The sequence below is a fragment of the Nelusetta ayraudi genome, unplaced genomic scaffold (genome assembly GCF_046127955.1).
Source record: "Nelusetta ayraudi isolate G7.1 ecotype Tasmania unplaced genomic scaffold, CSIRO-AGI_Nayr_v1 ptg000174l, whole genome shotgun sequence".
NCBI lineage: Eukaryota > Metazoa > Chordata > Actinopteri > Tetraodontiformes > Monacanthidae > Nelusetta > Nelusetta ayraudi.
The window spans coordinates 862,220-878,133 of record NW_027466223.1 but is presented as its reverse complement, the minus strand read 5'-3'; the positions used below and the strand labels follow the sequence as shown (position 1 = coordinate 878,133).

The window sequence follows — 15,914 nt, the reverse complement described above, 5'->3', positions numbered from 1 at the left end:
CTCGCACAGATGAGTGACTCAATCCTAAAAGCAGGTGAAATTGCTGAAGACGAAGAGAGGAGCTTGCAAAGATGGAGGCACAGTGATGGGGAACCTGGCCAGGTGAGCTTCCCTTAAATGCCAATTTAAATCACCGTATAATGAGCAAGTACGACTGCCGAGCGCGAACATACACACACACACAAACAAACACAGACGCTGAAGATTATTGAGGCAAAAAAAAATAAAAAAATAAAAGAGAGTTTTTGCCAAGAAGCGAAAAGACTCTGATCTCCTCCAGGTTTGGGGAGTGGTTGGGGGTGGAGGTTGTGATATCCGAGCGCGGCCAAGTGTAAGGTGTGCCTTTTTGATGTTGGATCAACCTTAATGACGGCGGGAGGTCCAGCTGTGAAAGCTATTAGGACTCAGCGAGATGTCCCCGCCCTTTGGCGACAGACTAGGGGGCAGTGGCGTCTACCGAACCGGCGCTCGGCCCAATGGGCCTGACCTCATAACATCACAGGGAGGGGGGGAGGCGGTGGCGTGAGGGAGGGTAGGGGGAGGCGAGGCGAGGCATCATCATCATCATCATCATCGTCGTGGCGCCACGCCTCATCCACTGCGAAAGCTAAACAAACAGGCCATTTATCAAACGCTCTCCCCGAGCCGTCTAATCCCATCGCTTCTCGGAGACTCGCTCCCCGCACTCCCCCTCCCCCTCCTCCTCCACTCGTATTCCCATTCCCCCCCCGCCCCCCCATCGCCGCCGACTCCGCTTCCTCCTCTCTGCCTCCACCTACCGCCGGCAACGAATCCAGCGGCTCAGCGTTTTCTCGCCCGCCCGCCCGCCCGCCCCGGTAATTGAAAACAGATCAAATCGTGAAATACAAGCCGTTCAAATCCTTTTGCCATCAGAAAAAAAAAAAAGAAGAAGAAGAGGAAGACGTACATTCTCCCACCCCCGACGTCCAACTCCCGAGAAACAAGTTCAGCGGCCAGTAGCCTTGATTTACAGAAAAGTGACCGTTTGGAACGCTCGCGCAAATAAAGACAGCGGCCCGACAAAAGTTGCAGTCGTTACATCTCAAAGTTTGTCCGTGTTTTCCGCCTCGAGTTTGAAGGGTTTATGACTGAAGGGCTATTATTTCATTTGTAGGAAAAGACCAAGGGTGGCCTTTTGAACTGCGCACGCCCTTCGTTTGAAAGCACACCAACAGCAGTCGTACGTTCAGAGACGTTTTTCTCTCCCTCTCTCCTGATTTTAATCTAGAATGACCCATTTGTCGGACGCGTTTTATCCTTTTTCAGCAGTCAGACACGAAACGAAACGCACAAATCACACGGCCTCGACTTTTAATCACGTCTGCTTCCGATCAAACCGAATCGTAGCACGTTAAGGCAGCTAATCCTGGGCGGGACTGCGCGGATGACGCGCGTTTGTGGGCTGACTGGAACAAGCGCGCGCTGGCTCGACGTGGCAGAGGCGCCTGCTTTTGGGGTCGGGTGGCAAAGCCCGTATCGATAATTCAGAGTCGCGTCGAGGGGATTAGGATCAGAGCCCCGAGATTAATGCACTTTGCAGGATTTACTTGCAATAACTGAATCTCTCTCTTGTTTGCGTAAAAAAAAAACAAAAAAAAAAAAACAACGAAACTACGTGCTTTGTGGATGTGCGAGTCAGATACACGTTGGTGTAGTAGCAACCGGTGATGGCGACTGCACTGAAGGGGCGGCACGCCGTCCTTATTCAGACTCGGATCGTCTCCCCTCGACAACAGGCGATACAGATGCTCAATCAAATCGGTGCAACTAGAATTTAGCTTGAGGAAATTGTAGAATGATGGGAAATCAACGTCAATTTATTCAATGCGTTCTTTTTTTCCTTCTCATTGGGGATGTTGAGGATATCGGTACAACTTCTCAGCGTGTCGTTGCCTTCAGTGAGAGGCGGCCCAGCTGCATCCGGGCCTTTTCATTCTAATCTCATTTAATTACGAGATTAAACGACAAGAAATGAAATCGCAATCCTGACCCGACCCCGGACGCCGCCGGGGACGTCTGCATTCCGTCGCAACACAAAAACAACACCGACTTTTGGTTTTTGTTTTTCCCCCCCTAAATTATTCAGGAGTTGCTTTTATATTCATGCAGAACCACCTCTAAAATATTTGTGTGTCTATCAAAAAAACCAACCAAAAAAAAAAACGTTTTCACAGATGTGATCATTTAAATGTAAATCTGGAAACGTGTGCGTTTATTCATTTTAGGGAGTGCGCTGACCCAGAACACAACGTCTCCCCGGCTTTCAATGGATAAGAAGTCCAGAGGAGAACAGTGGGGGGAAACCACGTTTTACAAATTCTAATGCATCTGCAGCTCCGCACATCTGACAAACGCGCTGGGCTGGAGTGCGGAGCCGTGCGTCCAAAACTTTTCAGAGCTCGGAAGGCAAACTGAGAGGTGCGAGCGGAGTCGTCCAATCAGCAAAGCACTCTTGGGCTTGGCGCAACGCGCCGCGTCCATTTTTTATCCCCCCCCCCCGCCCCCGTATCGGACCCCTGGTATCTCTGTGTCTGCTTTGCATCTCGTGGCCCCGGGTGCAATTAGAGCGGCATGTTTTTCCGTAAAGAGCGAACTGACCGCGAGAGCGGACGCCCGCCTAAACGCGGGCCGGAATGCGGAACCGACGAGGGAAGCTGAAACCCCGAGCGGCTGCGACCGTAGAAGCGGTAGCTGTGAATTTTAGGAGGGCATTTGTGCCGGCGACACTGGATCCAGGCGAACCCGAGTCCGACCGTGGAGCTCAAAAGGATTTTATGACCCGGCGTGGAGGAGGGAGGGAGGGGGGGGGAGGAATTATAGCGTGTAAAGCCGCTGCTTCAAATCACTGCCAAGACCCCCAGTGACTGGCTGGTTTGCACATCTAATTTTTTTTTTTCTCATTTTTTTTCCTTCTTTTCCTACATGTCACTCTGCGTCACTGGCTTTGCCCAACAATGCGCTCGCTGCCCTCCTCCGCTTATTCCCTCGCACCACAGCTTGATCCGGTTCGGCTGCGCCCGCCAACCAAAACAGGCTTTTGTCGCAGGGCGCCGCACAAAAATGAAATCGCCAAAGAAAAGCACAGTTTGTTTGTTTGTTTCTTCTTTTTTTTTTTTTTTCTCTTCCCCCGAACAAAATAGCTTGAAAGGAGAAAAAGGCTGCAGCCGCACGGACAGAAAAATACTGAATTGTTTCCGACGTTTCTGCGCGATGCAAATATCCCAGAGATTGAAATGAAATGCACATTTTTAATTGAGGCAGTCTACAAGGTCAGACTTCAGGCAGCAATACTTCAGGATTTTTTTTCCCCCCATTAGATGCAGCAATATCAGTGAGACAACAAGCCTGCGAGGGAACTCTCTTTAGCGCTGTTGGACCACCTGTAGACCTCGGGGGCTGCGAGCCTGTTGAGATCTCTGTTTGTAATGACTTGGCATCGACTCGACGGCGCTCGTCCAAAACAATCAAATAGGAGGGGGGGCGGGGGAGGGGAGGGGGAGAGTGAGTAAAGCCAAGACTCGAAAGCCTAAATACGTGGCTGCCACGAAAAAGCAGAGCAGGCCATCGCTCAAAAAATTGCAGAAAAACTACAACAACTTCCCTGTCTGTAGAAATGCTGGACTTTTCGGTGGGGCGGCTGTTTTCACTCGCTCTCCTATTAGTACAAATTTCGTGGAATGCCGCGATTTTACACGGGGCTAATTAGTATTTTTTTGGGGGGGGGAGGGGGCTGACCATAAACGCGTAAAACAGGAAAGGACAAGGAAGCGCACAGGCCCAGTGTGTCAGTGTGTCGTTTTCGAAATCGTCGCAAGTCGGTCTTGCACCGCGACCGATGCTAACGCTTCCTGCTTAGCTATGTATCGTGTGCAAATTTCCCTCTTCCGTCTTCACGTGGAGGAGAGAAAAGGCTACCCGGCCAAATTTACGAGGAACTTTCCAGCCGGTTTGTTCCGCCAAAAATGCTTCCTTTTTACGTCCTAAACTAATAGTGAAAAAAAAACAAAACAACGGGTGTCCAACGGCTAGAAAGTCTGAAACCGATCAGACGCGATTCGTTACAGCGGCGGCACAGGTTCCGCAACGGTCGTTTGTCTGATTTACACATCTTGGCGAACTCTGGTGGAGGGGGGGAGGGGTGGTGGCGTCTGAAACCGTGAGCTAACGGTTATTATGATCCCAGATTAGCGGATACACGGCGAGGCAGCTTCATCAGCAGGGGAGGAAAGGAAGGAACAGCGTGATCCCGTCGGTCCACCCGGGGAAAATTGGCCCAACACTCTGTGAGAATCAAGAAATATTGTGACCACCTGTGACTCAGGTGCGTGTGTGCGTGTGTGTGCGTGTGTGTGTGTGTGTGTGTGTGTGTGCGCGTTTTGGGGTGGTTCCCTTATCGATTTCAATTTGCTGAAGTGAACTGATTCGCGGGCGTGGGCCGTGCGGCTGGCTCAGCTAACCAGCGTGAGTCATCGTCTTTCTGGTGGTCCCGACCATGTGAAGGCGGCGGGTGGGTTTCCTACCGGGCTCACGGGGGTTTGGTTCTGCAACATTTCCGCACCTTCGTAAAACAAAAAAAAACTGCCCGAGGTTGCATCAACGTGATGGCTGAGGAAAAGAAAATGCTTCGAGGGAGGGGAAACAAAACTGTTCTCCTTGTAATTGCCACGCAATGCTGGTAGAACGTCGGCTCTTCCTTAAATCTGCTCAACAGGTCCATCCTTGTCAATCTATGCAACACTACCAAACATGCACTTTGAATCAATAACGCACACATTCCAAATCATCGGCCAATGAACAAGTACCAGGCGTATATATAACTGGGCACCATGCTTCCGTAAATGCTGATCCAAGATGTGTACATCATCGTCGCCCGTGTTTTTCCATTTTCTAACAGCCAAACGGATGTTTGATCGGCCTTAAAAAGCAGAACCTGAGGATCCACCACACTCCAAAATGGGTTTTTTTTTTAACTGCCCCTGGGACAACTGCTGCACATTTGATGAAATTTTAAACCCGCAAGACACGGTGAGGGATCTTCTACAATCCCGCCGGTCTCATGTTCCTCACTTCCTGGACTTGCTAAAATGGTAACTGAATGTTCCTTTTGTCCCAACGGTATCCCTCCCAAGTCCTGCAGAAATCACATGATCCCTCAGCACGTTGGCAGTCCGGACTGCCGCCGCCGCCGCCGCTGCTCCTCGCTGCCTGTGACCAAAGTCCCCGCACGCAGCATGTGACACCGTTTTAGGACATTTACAACAGGCGCTGCCATCACAGTTCAAGTTTTGCTTGAAGGCACTTTGGCGCTGGGACCGGTCGCAGGGTTTAAGTTTAAGAACGCACTTGGCGAGGACAGAAGAGGGGTTTTTCTTCCTTCACAAGCCGCTTATTTAAACATTGAATACTGTCTATTTATATCCAGCAGTTAAAAAAAAAAAAAAAAAAAAAAGAAAGAAAGAAATCACAGCATCAGAAGCCCTGTTTCTTCTTTTCTGCCGAGAACACAGGACAGCCTTGTGTTGCCCCGGGCTGTTTCTCTGTTCCTTCCTGCATGTTGCCAAGGTCTTGCGCTCACGAGCTCAGACCGAGGATAAAGACGCATTAAGGGACAAGTGTGCGTTATTCTCCTGCGCCAGAATGAAAACCGGGCTCGTGGGGGGGGGGGGCCGGGGACTTCTACGAGGAGAAAGGAGGACTGTGCCCGAAAAAACAAACAAAAAAAAAAAACTCTGCGCGCTATTGTGCGTCTCCTTCACGTGCCCATTTCTGTCGAGTGACCCGGAGAAATCCGGAAAGCACTCTTCGCTACTGCTCTTTTAATGAGGTCATAAATACGCAGGCAGCAGCGAGTCGTTCTTTCCCCCGGCTAACAGAGAGCACTTTTAAAAGGAGGAGCATTTGAAGACACGCAGTCCCTCTATCAAAACACTGCATTACACCCAAGCGAGCCATTAGGTTTCTGCTCTTCACACGTTTGGAACTGAGAGTGTGCTTCCGTGTACCACAGCTCAGCTCGAGCCCCTAAAACACGGCCATCTCTGACTTTGCCTTGAGGTCCAGTGTGTAATATTTGCCTTGATTTATACTAGGAAATCCTAATATACTGCCCATCAATACATTAATAAAAGTATATAATCACAGTACAATTAAAGTGATTTTGTTTTCTGAACCATAGAACGGTTCTCATTCATATATAAGAATATACGTACAGACCAAAGGGTCTCGCTCCCAGTTAGCTACCATCTCGCACCGGTGTATTTCTAAAGAAGCCTGGTGTGGACAACTCAGACTGCCTGCCAGCGCGTTTACAATTAGGGTGAACATTCATGTTCTCAAATAAACCAACGAAGAAGAAGAAGTACAAGGTATCCAGGTTTGGGTGCAAAGGCCACGGTGGTTCACTGGCAAACTCAGGAGGAGTAGGCAGAGTGAAAAACGCTGTAATCTGAACCTTAACCATTTGATGTCGCCGTTTCTTCTTCAAAGTCTGTAAATATTACACACTTAACCTTTAAAGTTTGTTTTTGTTGTCTTTTTTTTTTAATGTACGACTGATTGCATTGGCTTAAAGTGTGTAATTCTTTTTTGGTAAAGCTTCTCATAAGAAATAAACAGTGAAAACGATCAAATGATCAAGGCCACTTTGTTTACCTTGAAGACAAACATCTCCCGTCTCAGTATGGCCAGGGTGTTGAAGCCTCCGTCGCAGATGTTGGGCTTGGTGTTTGGGTGGGACGGTCTGTCACCGGGGGGCAGCCTCGGAGGCCGCGTCTGCTTGTCTGGCTTGCGGGGGTCTGAGGGCGGAAGGGAGCGGGGCGGCGGTGCCGTGGGCAATGGCTTGGTGGGCTGGGGAACCTTGTCAGGTGGTCCTGGAGGAAGGAAGAAGAACGAAAAATACATTAGCTGTTGCGATACTTGCCTGACAACGCGTTTCGTATTTAGGGTGACTGCTCACGTCCTCAAATAAACCAACAAAGAAGACAAGGTATCCAGGTTTCTGTGCGCAGGCCACCGTAGTTCACTGGCAAGCTCAGGAGAGGGAGGGAGAGAGGGTGAGCGCAACCACCTGATGGCACTGTTATATTACAGCACTTAACCTTTCAAAAATAAACCCGTGCTATTTTCATCAGAGACATTTTGAGGCGCCATTAGCATCGTTAGCTAATCGTGGCACCACAGTCCTTGAATTGACTATCTGGCTGTGTTGGCAATGCCGTCGAAAAAATTTGCCCCCGATTGAACAACACCATGTCGGGTAATTGACAGAAATACGCAATGACTCATTGAGGGCTAAATTAGGACACCTCACTGCGATGCTAAATTTAAGGATTTCGAGGCAAAAGATGCGGCAAAGATAAAAAAAAAAAAAAAAAAGAGGTGAAAGGAAGGCAAACGCGCTGTTTGTATGGATAGGCGAGTACATGGATATGCGGGAGCAACACAGCGTAACTGTGAAAATGAGTGTACGAGCCTCCGCGTGTCGCCCAAACAGATGCAGAACTTGACAACTGCAATATGTAAGATGCAAATGTGACGATCCCGAAAAGCATCTCGGTGCCCGGCGGCGGCCTGCTGGAATAATGACCTTGAAAGAAACGGCTTTAAGGGAGTGACTGTGTGACTTGAAACGTAAATAAATAAATAAATGAATAACGCAATGGCGGCGAACGCGCAGGGATTAAAAATAAGCAAATGAGCAACCCGCTCATTAAAGTGAACGTACAGCGAGGGGTGGGGGTGGGGGTGGGGGGGGCTGGCTTAGCAAAGACGCCACGAGAGATAAAGCGGGGAAGAGGTTGACACAGTGGCTGATGAGAGGACTCGGTCGGTGCGCACGGGCGCCGAGTCTGCAGCGCGCCAGAGATTCCATTCACTGGCAGAATTAAATCCCCTGAAATTTATCCCAGATTAGCGGAGCCAAAGCACTCTGCGGGTTACGTAAGCATCGGCAAGACTTGAGCTCTGACGGACTCGGACGCAAAAGCGGCCCGCCGAGAAAAAAAAAGAAAAGAAGGAAAACAATTAAAAACAGGACCGAAATTCAGCGACGGTAACTCGTGTTTGCGATTATCCAGAGGCCTTCAGGTGATTGTTGGTCGTTTTGGAGACTCGGGAGGGGCGGGGGGGGACAAAAAAGAAAATTCAGTGTCACTCGGGGCATCATGGTGGTGCAGCGGTTGCCACTGCTGCCTCCTAGCAAGATGGTTGTGGCTCTGACTCATGAATGTTTGATAAAAACTGGACCGACTTTTTCTTCCCCCAGTGGCCACTCGAGGTACTGCAGCCATAAATCCCATTCGGCCCGAAAAAAAAGCATTATTCCCATTAACTGCAATATAAAAATAAACGCCTGTAATAAAGCTGACAGGGACGACCGCGACCTGAAACACCGTTCATAATAAAAACTTACTTTTTCATTTGAATATTTTTAAGTCGTGGACTTTTAATCTTTCTGGAAAATGTATACAGGCCAGAAAATTTCTGGACTTCCGCCCCAAAGTCCAGCGGAACCGCACTTCCACGTAGAAAACGTGATGGATGGATTTGTCATGCCAGTGGCATACGAGCAAACACCACGGTCATTTTGTGTGCAAATGTTTGCGTTTGCTGTGTCAATGCTCTTTTTAATTACCTGCGGGTTGGGTAAACTACCATCAGCCTTTCGGTCCAACAAACAAGACGGCGAAGTTAACGCTGCTAATTATAAGGAGGGAAAAATAAATAAATAAATAAATGAATAAATAAAGGGCTGAATAACTCGAGGGAGCTTCCCCCTTATAATCTACTGCGACCTTGTCAGTGAGGTGGGAAACAATAAAAGGAGCCTTGATGTTACCGACTACCGACTGTCACAGTAAATCAGTAAATCGATACCGAGCGTCAATCTCCGCCGAACTGTCAGATGTTCTCTGCTCGCAATCCACCTTGACTCCCCCCCCCTCCCCCGCCCCCCCTCACTGACAGTAAATCAACTTTGTGAATTCATCTTCCCACACAGTCAGACAGCACCGCTCTCCTAAACCCAAACGCCGTTACTTCCACACCTCACCTTCAAGGACGTGAAATTGTAAAACACGAACCTCGAGTGTCTCCATCCAAACAGTCGTAGTGCGCCGTCTCCACCGCTAGCAGCCGTGGTGTTAGGCAGTGAACACGCACATATAGGCTGTAAATGTGATGTCATGATTAAGCTGACCTTTCACCTTTTGGATATAAAGCGGCCACCACATTGTTTTTTGTTTGTACCCCGATTACTGTTAAATGGTTCTTTATTCTTTCTTTCTTTTTTTTTTTTTTTTAACAGTGATGCTGCTGTTTGAAGCAAATCTTTAAGCTCCTCCGTTGGTCTTCCTGTATTAATTAGACCCCGTTTTGATCGGTAGTCCAGTTTGGAGATTATTTCTTAAGGTTAGCGAGCTATAATCTCCTACGTGTTTGGCTTCCATTTGGAGAAACCCTTCAGAATGAACCGCAGCTGCGCGCTCGATTTTGGAACTGCAGCTAGCTAATTTCTCTGCAAAGAAGTACGGCAGTAACGTGGACCTGCGAGCTCTCCTGCGCCCCCTTTCAGTGAGGCAGGGTACTGTCTGCCTCACCACGACCTTTTTTTTTTTTATATCTGAGGTATATATAAAAGGTATCTAGGTACTGTATATATAAAAAAATAACTAAACTTATAACATAACACCCAAGTATTAAATACATCAGCCTGATGGAAAATCAGAGTGCATATCCGAAGTGTCTGAAAACATCACACTGGAGACGTGCAGAGACACAGGAATGGGCACTTGGCAACAGCAAGCCTCAAATTTAGATTTAAATTTGCTGCTTGCTTCCACCACACGCCTACACCGCACATCACCTGCGCAGACACAGACACACAAAAAGAGACGGCAAAGAAAGAAAAGAGTACAAATCGTGCGTTTCACCCGGACTGATTTAATTGCGACTGCGTCGTACCGTCTTCGTCGCCGCGTCCTTTCAGGCGATGAAAGGCCAAGTCGAACAAGCGAACGCAGTCAAGTGGCTTCTGCCTTCAAAATATTCAAATGACCCGCTCAACTGCTTCATAAAAAAAAAAAGAGGTTCCGTGGTTTCACGACTCGGCGCCTCCTCTTCTCGTTGCCCTTGCCGCGGATAATCTCGTCTTGAAGGACGTCTCCGTTTCGCCGACGCTCGGCGAGGACAGGGAGCGAACAATGGAGGCGCAGGTGTGGGTGCGATAGAAAGGCAAAAGCCCGGGCAGCAGTTTTTTTTGAATCTACTCGAGTTTGGATCGGAATTTGATGAGAACGATGAGGCCAGTCTGTCTCCAGGTCCTTTGAAAGTGAATGCAGTCACTGCGTATTCTTACGCTGGGTTTTACACATTACACTTGCATATTGCATATTACACTGACTAGGGGTCAATGCAAGCTGTCGCACATTTTGATGACGACTATGACTTTGCAATACAGTAAGGAGTCGCTGCTGTTCTGAGTGAGATTTTTCTTATTTTATTCTCTCATTTTTAAATGATTGCAACTAATTCTTACCTGTTACTTAGTAGCGGTACAATACTGCAAATGCAAATTTACAATAAGTCCTGTCTTTAGCATGTCAGTTAACTCCCTAGCTAAGCTGTCCATATTTTAAAACAGAGGGTTTTTTTAGCAGGAATTTAAAATGTAGTTTTTTTTTGGTGTTTTTTTTTGCACAGAGAGCTTTATATGCTGCATTTTGGAAATATAAAGATTTTTTGATATTGTTTTGTGGCAGGACGCTGCACTTGGATTAAAAATAAATAAATATCTGAAGTTGGAGTCTGGATTTTTCAGTGTGGTGACGATGAATCAAGGACATAAAACTGAGCATTTAGAGTGAAAGTGCACACTACTTTAGGCCATGAATCCGTCCGGCCTTACCATAAATCTTCTGGATGCCCAGAAGGTCGTCCATGGGCAGTTTGAAGTTGTCCGTGTCCATGTACTGGTAGAAGGGAGCCATGATGGCCGTGGGGTCGTTGGAGTGCTCCAGGCCCAGCGCGTGGCCGAGCTCGTGGACCGCTACCAGGAACAGATCGTTGCCTTGAGATTGGAAAGACAGAGAGGAGGAAGGAGAAGAGCCTGTCAGAAATGTGTTTGTGTGTGTGTGTACGCAGCATTTTGTAGCTGCTCACAACCCGCACCTGTTCTGGTTGGCAGCACCAGAGTCCTTCCGAAAATAAACAAAGCCAAGTTTCGTGCTGGCAGATTCCGACTCCAACGGACTTTTTTTCCGGAAAACTTTTTTTTGGGAGAGAGCGTTTGGGGTTGAGCGTTTCCTGCGCTTTCTTCCTCGCAACAACATGTATCCAAACATATGTGAATCTGTGTGTTCGGGCACAGATAATCCACCACTTTCTCATCTAATGAGCGGATTATGGAGTGAACAGACAGCGGCGGCCCGCACTGGCCTGGAAACACACACACACACATGGAGGAACATGCAGCCAGACGTGCACCAAAAAACCCCAGACGGCTCTCTGTAATTAGTCCCGAGCCGTGGTAAGCCAGTGACTATGCTGGGTTGACCTTTTGACTCAGAAACCCTGGCTAGGCTGATGGGATATGAACATTTGGGGATTTGGAGTCGGCCATCCAAGCCTCATTCATCTTCCCCCGGCTGACGTCAAGAGAAAACCTCCTCCCCTTGCCCAGTTGGGCCAAAAAGTCAACCCAAACCCACGTAGGCACTCATTACCAGCGCGAAGAAGCCTTGGGTTTAGCCGATGAAGACTTGCAGTTGCTAGTAGTGCTGGGGAAGCTAATAGTCTATGGAGGAAGACATCAACACCCCCCCGCTTTAGGTTAAGTGTGTAATAATTGGAGATTTTTAAGAAGAAACAGCGACATCGAGTGGTTACATTTTAGATTGCGGCGCTCGAGGGACTCCGTAACCTCTCCAAAATTTGCCAGTGAACTACGGTGGCCTTGCAAGCACAATCCTGGATATCTTGTCCACCTAATTCTTTGGTGGTTTATTTTAAGGACGTGAGCATTCGCTCTAAATATGAAACACACTCTCAGGTGGATTGTCCACACCAGGCTTCCTTAGAAATATGACAGTGCAAGATGGCAGCTAACGATGTAAAGTCTTATATATAAATAAGAACTGAAGTATTGGAAAACGCATTACTTTTACTGTACTGTGGGTATACACTTTTATTTATGTATTTATGGGCTGGATGTTGAGCTTTAACCAATATAAATTGAGCCAAATTTTACACACGGGACCTTCAAACCCAATTTATTTTGTGCAAATAAATGTGGTATTACAACATATACTGGCCAATATATTATGTACACGTGGGCAGCAACAGGCACCTCAATAAAGTGGCCAAACTGCTTCAAAGTTAGATGTGTGTTGTGTTCAGAGGTGCTACTCTGCAGAATCTGGATGTAACCAGCAGGGCCTTCCTGTTGCTTTTTTACAGCCTCCAACCAGTCGGCCAATTCTAACCTCTGACCCCTGACATCAGCCAGGGATTTCTGCCGCTCACCAGATATTTTCTTTTCTTCATTTTTTGGTACCACTCTCCGCAAAACACCCTGGAGATGCGGCAACGGGACTGGCTGACTGTGTCAACAAGCCATCGATCATTTTCCCTTTCCAAACGTGCGGAAAGAACGTAAAAAGAATCGCAGCCTCGACTTTTAGAGACACGAACTTTGAAATACAGCCGGTCAAATCCTTTTCACGAGGTGTGGGGGGGGCTGACCGTTGACGGCCTCGCGGCCGCCCGGCCCCTCTCCACTGTTGTATTTCATCCAGCTCTTGTCAAGGTGGTAACACCGAAAGGCTCTAACGGCAACGAAGTGGAACATCACTTATTCATCGCGACGCCGACTAAAGCGGAGCACTTATCTGCTGCAAATATGCCACGCGGATGCGGATGGTGACTCAGATCACTTCCCAGCAGGTGCTGCGCGACGCTCGGGGGGGGGGGGGAGCATCCGGACCGAACCACCCCGGCGGAATGGCTTAATTGGAGCCCCGCGAAGAATGCTTGACGGTATAAATGTCACCGAGTCTTTACGGGGACGACGCGGAAGGCAACAGCCACGTGATGTAACAGTGGGGTAAGTGGTTAAAAAAAAAATAAAAAGAGAGAGGGAAAAAATTGGCAGGGGCGTTTGAGGCCGGTGTTCATCGCCAGCAAAAGAAAGAAGCAGTGAGAGATACGGATACGGCCCCTTAAAACAGGTCACGCTGTCTGTTAGCCGAGGACCTCCTCCCCGTCGGCTTCCTTTCAGGGCCGTGGCGGCAGACGGAGAAAGTGCTCGCCTTGGCAGTTTTGTCAACACTGAAATATCACTTGGGTTGTGGAACCCGACAAGCCTGCCGTTGGCCCGGGAGAAGCAAAAAAAAAAAAAGGTGGCCCGCTGCGTCCGGCAAACTCGCGCTGGGTTTCCCCTCCGTCCCGTCTGACCGCTGGTCAACGCTGCCGGGAGCACCGGCCACATTGGGGACTGAGGTCGAGAGTTCGACGAGAGGAATTTACGTCTTACAGGGCGACAGTCTAAGCTTTCGCGGCAGGTGCAGTTACACCGGAAGCAGATTTAAAGTCTTAAAAGTGTTTTTGTGTTATTTCAGGAGGAAACCCTCATTTTTAATCACGTCTTCCGTGAGCGTTTTCATAATTCGTATATTCTTATTTTTACGCTCGTACTCAACGTGACAGCCGCCTAAAAACACTTGCCCCCCCCACTTCCAGAAATGACTCGGGGGCGAGAAAGCAAACGGACCGCGACGCTCTTACAGGTAACGCAAACGGAGCGTTGCATAAATTCTCCGTCGACGTTTCCGCCGCCGCCCCGGTCACGGTCACTACTTTGCCCCCCCCCCCACGAAGCGGCAATTACAATTCAAAACCTCCGGAGCTGCTGTTGTGCAAACGTGTCTTGGGATGAAACGGGAGGTGGCGGGGGCGAGCGTTCCCAGCGCAATTATCCAATTATGTCATGCCGCTGTTTGCGACACTGCGAGGGCCACTTTCCACAATCCTGAGGATTTCTCCGGAAGCCAGCGAGGTCAGCGCTGTCGCTGTGGCTCGGTTCGCACGTCGTTTGTGGCTCCGGGGGCCACAGACGGGGCGCGGGAGGTTTGCGCGGCTCGGCTAATTATTGGCTGCAAGGTACGCAGATGCCACACGAGGGGGGCGACGGCTGACGGGTCGGAGGAGGAGGAGGAGGAGGAGGAAGGCCGAAAGATAAACGAAGGCAGGGAATGCAAGGGGGGGGGGGCTAGCGTGAAAGGAGAAAAGAACGCTGGAGGAAGTGGGAGAGAGAGAGACGGAAAATAAAGAGAGGGGACGTTTGGCCTGATGGCTGCGTGAGGGAAAAATCCAACAGGATGATAAAGGATGGGGCGGTGGCGAGGATCGAGATAAGGAGTCGGGTGGGTTTTTTTGTTTTTTTTTAAATGTTCCCCTCTTGCGAGACGCTCTGGCCGTCGTGAGGGACGCGGATGATGAATTGCACCCCGGCCCCCTTTAACCTTGGCATTTGTGAGACCGCCACCTCCCTTCCGCCCATACCCGCACGCGCCGACAGCTGCATCTCAGCCGCGAGCAGAAGGTTTTTCACCGGCGAACGCAGACGCGAGACGGCGGCGGCAGACGGCGGACAGCTAACCTGCTGTTTCCTTCCCGAGGGTGGAAGCGGACCAAGGCGGTTACTGCTCCGCGTGCACCGCGCTGTGATTTATCACTTTGGCTTTGCCACCCACCTCTTGGCCGAAAGAAAAAGTTGAAAATAAAGTCCTCGCAAGTCCATATAAGTCCATTTAAAGCATCGCAACTGTTAGCAAGAGAAAGGAAAAGGCGAAACTCGGACGCCAACGAGAAATCAAACAAACAAAAGTCCGAATTCAGACTTTGAACTTGCCAGTTATAAACTGGGGGGAAAAAAATGCCATGGAAATACAGAGCAAGTGAGTATCAAACGCTTGAATGTATATCATATATAGTTCATCCATAACTCTGTCTTTCTGATCTGAGATTCTGACTTCAAGCAAGATCAAGAGGGGAAAAGACATGGAAACACACAATGCACAATGGCAACGTTAGATCGCTTATGGAATTCATCACACAGTGACTGAGAAAGTGAGATTTCAGTGAAGAAATAAATATGAGCAATGAAACAGAAGTCCACCATATCAAGTCACAAAAAATTCCATCCCCCTACATTTTTTGGTGCGTTTTTCCATGCTAAGTGGGCAGCGGGTTTTACAGACGCTCACCATAAGGACAGGTCAAGGTTGCTGCTAACGAGACCATGGTTCAGAAAATAACATATAAATGAATAAAAAATAAAAAAAACTGTCAGGAAAAAAAACAAAGGGAAGACAGAGTGGGAGAGGCGGAGGGGAAGAGTCGCGCAGGATTTATGTCGAGACCTTCCTCTCTCTGTCTTTTCCCCCGCCCGCCCCGGGGGGGGGGGGGGGGCTGCAAGCAAAGTAAACAGCACTTGATTGACTTGATTAGAAAGCAGAATACCTCCACCTGGATCCTGCTCCACGACTTGCCAGATCGCTGCACGCGCCCCTGCCCCCCCCCCCCCCCCCCCCCACAAATCAGATACAGGGCCCCTGACACCGCTTTTCAGTCGCTTTAATAGCCCAGGTCGTTAGTAGGCAGTAGTAGCGGTGTGTGTGTGTGTGTGTGTGTGTGTGTGTGTGTGTGTGTGTGTGTGTGTGGGGGGGGGGGGGCGGGTCTGTTGGCTCACTGTTTAACAAAGCTCCCACACTTGACATTTGACGTCAGGTGCGGCTCGTGGCCTCGTCCACTTGCCTGGGGTTTCCCCTCGTTCCTTGACAAGCGCTTCCTATCCTTGCCATGCAGCTCTATCGCAGGGGACTGCGAGTCTTAGAATA

General features: G+C 49.1%; 1 protein-coding gene across 2 annotated transcripts in view; it reads right to left on the bottom strand.

The window, feature by feature from the left end:
- mmp16a (matrix metallopeptidase 16a (membrane-inserted)) overlaps positions 1-15,914 on the bottom strand; it is a 63,763-nt gene that overhangs the window by 7,584 nt on the left and 40,265 nt on the right. For both annotated transcript variants that reach the window (XM_076014854.1, XM_076014856.1), the window contains 2 exons: positions 10,925-11,086; positions 6,673-6,890 (listed from right to left, as the gene is read on the bottom strand). In XM_076014854.1, the coding sequence (XP_075870969.1) occupies positions 6,673-6,890; positions 10,925-11,086 (380 nt within the window). The remainder of the gene's footprint in view (positions 1-6,672; positions 6,891-10,924; positions 11,087-15,914) is intronic.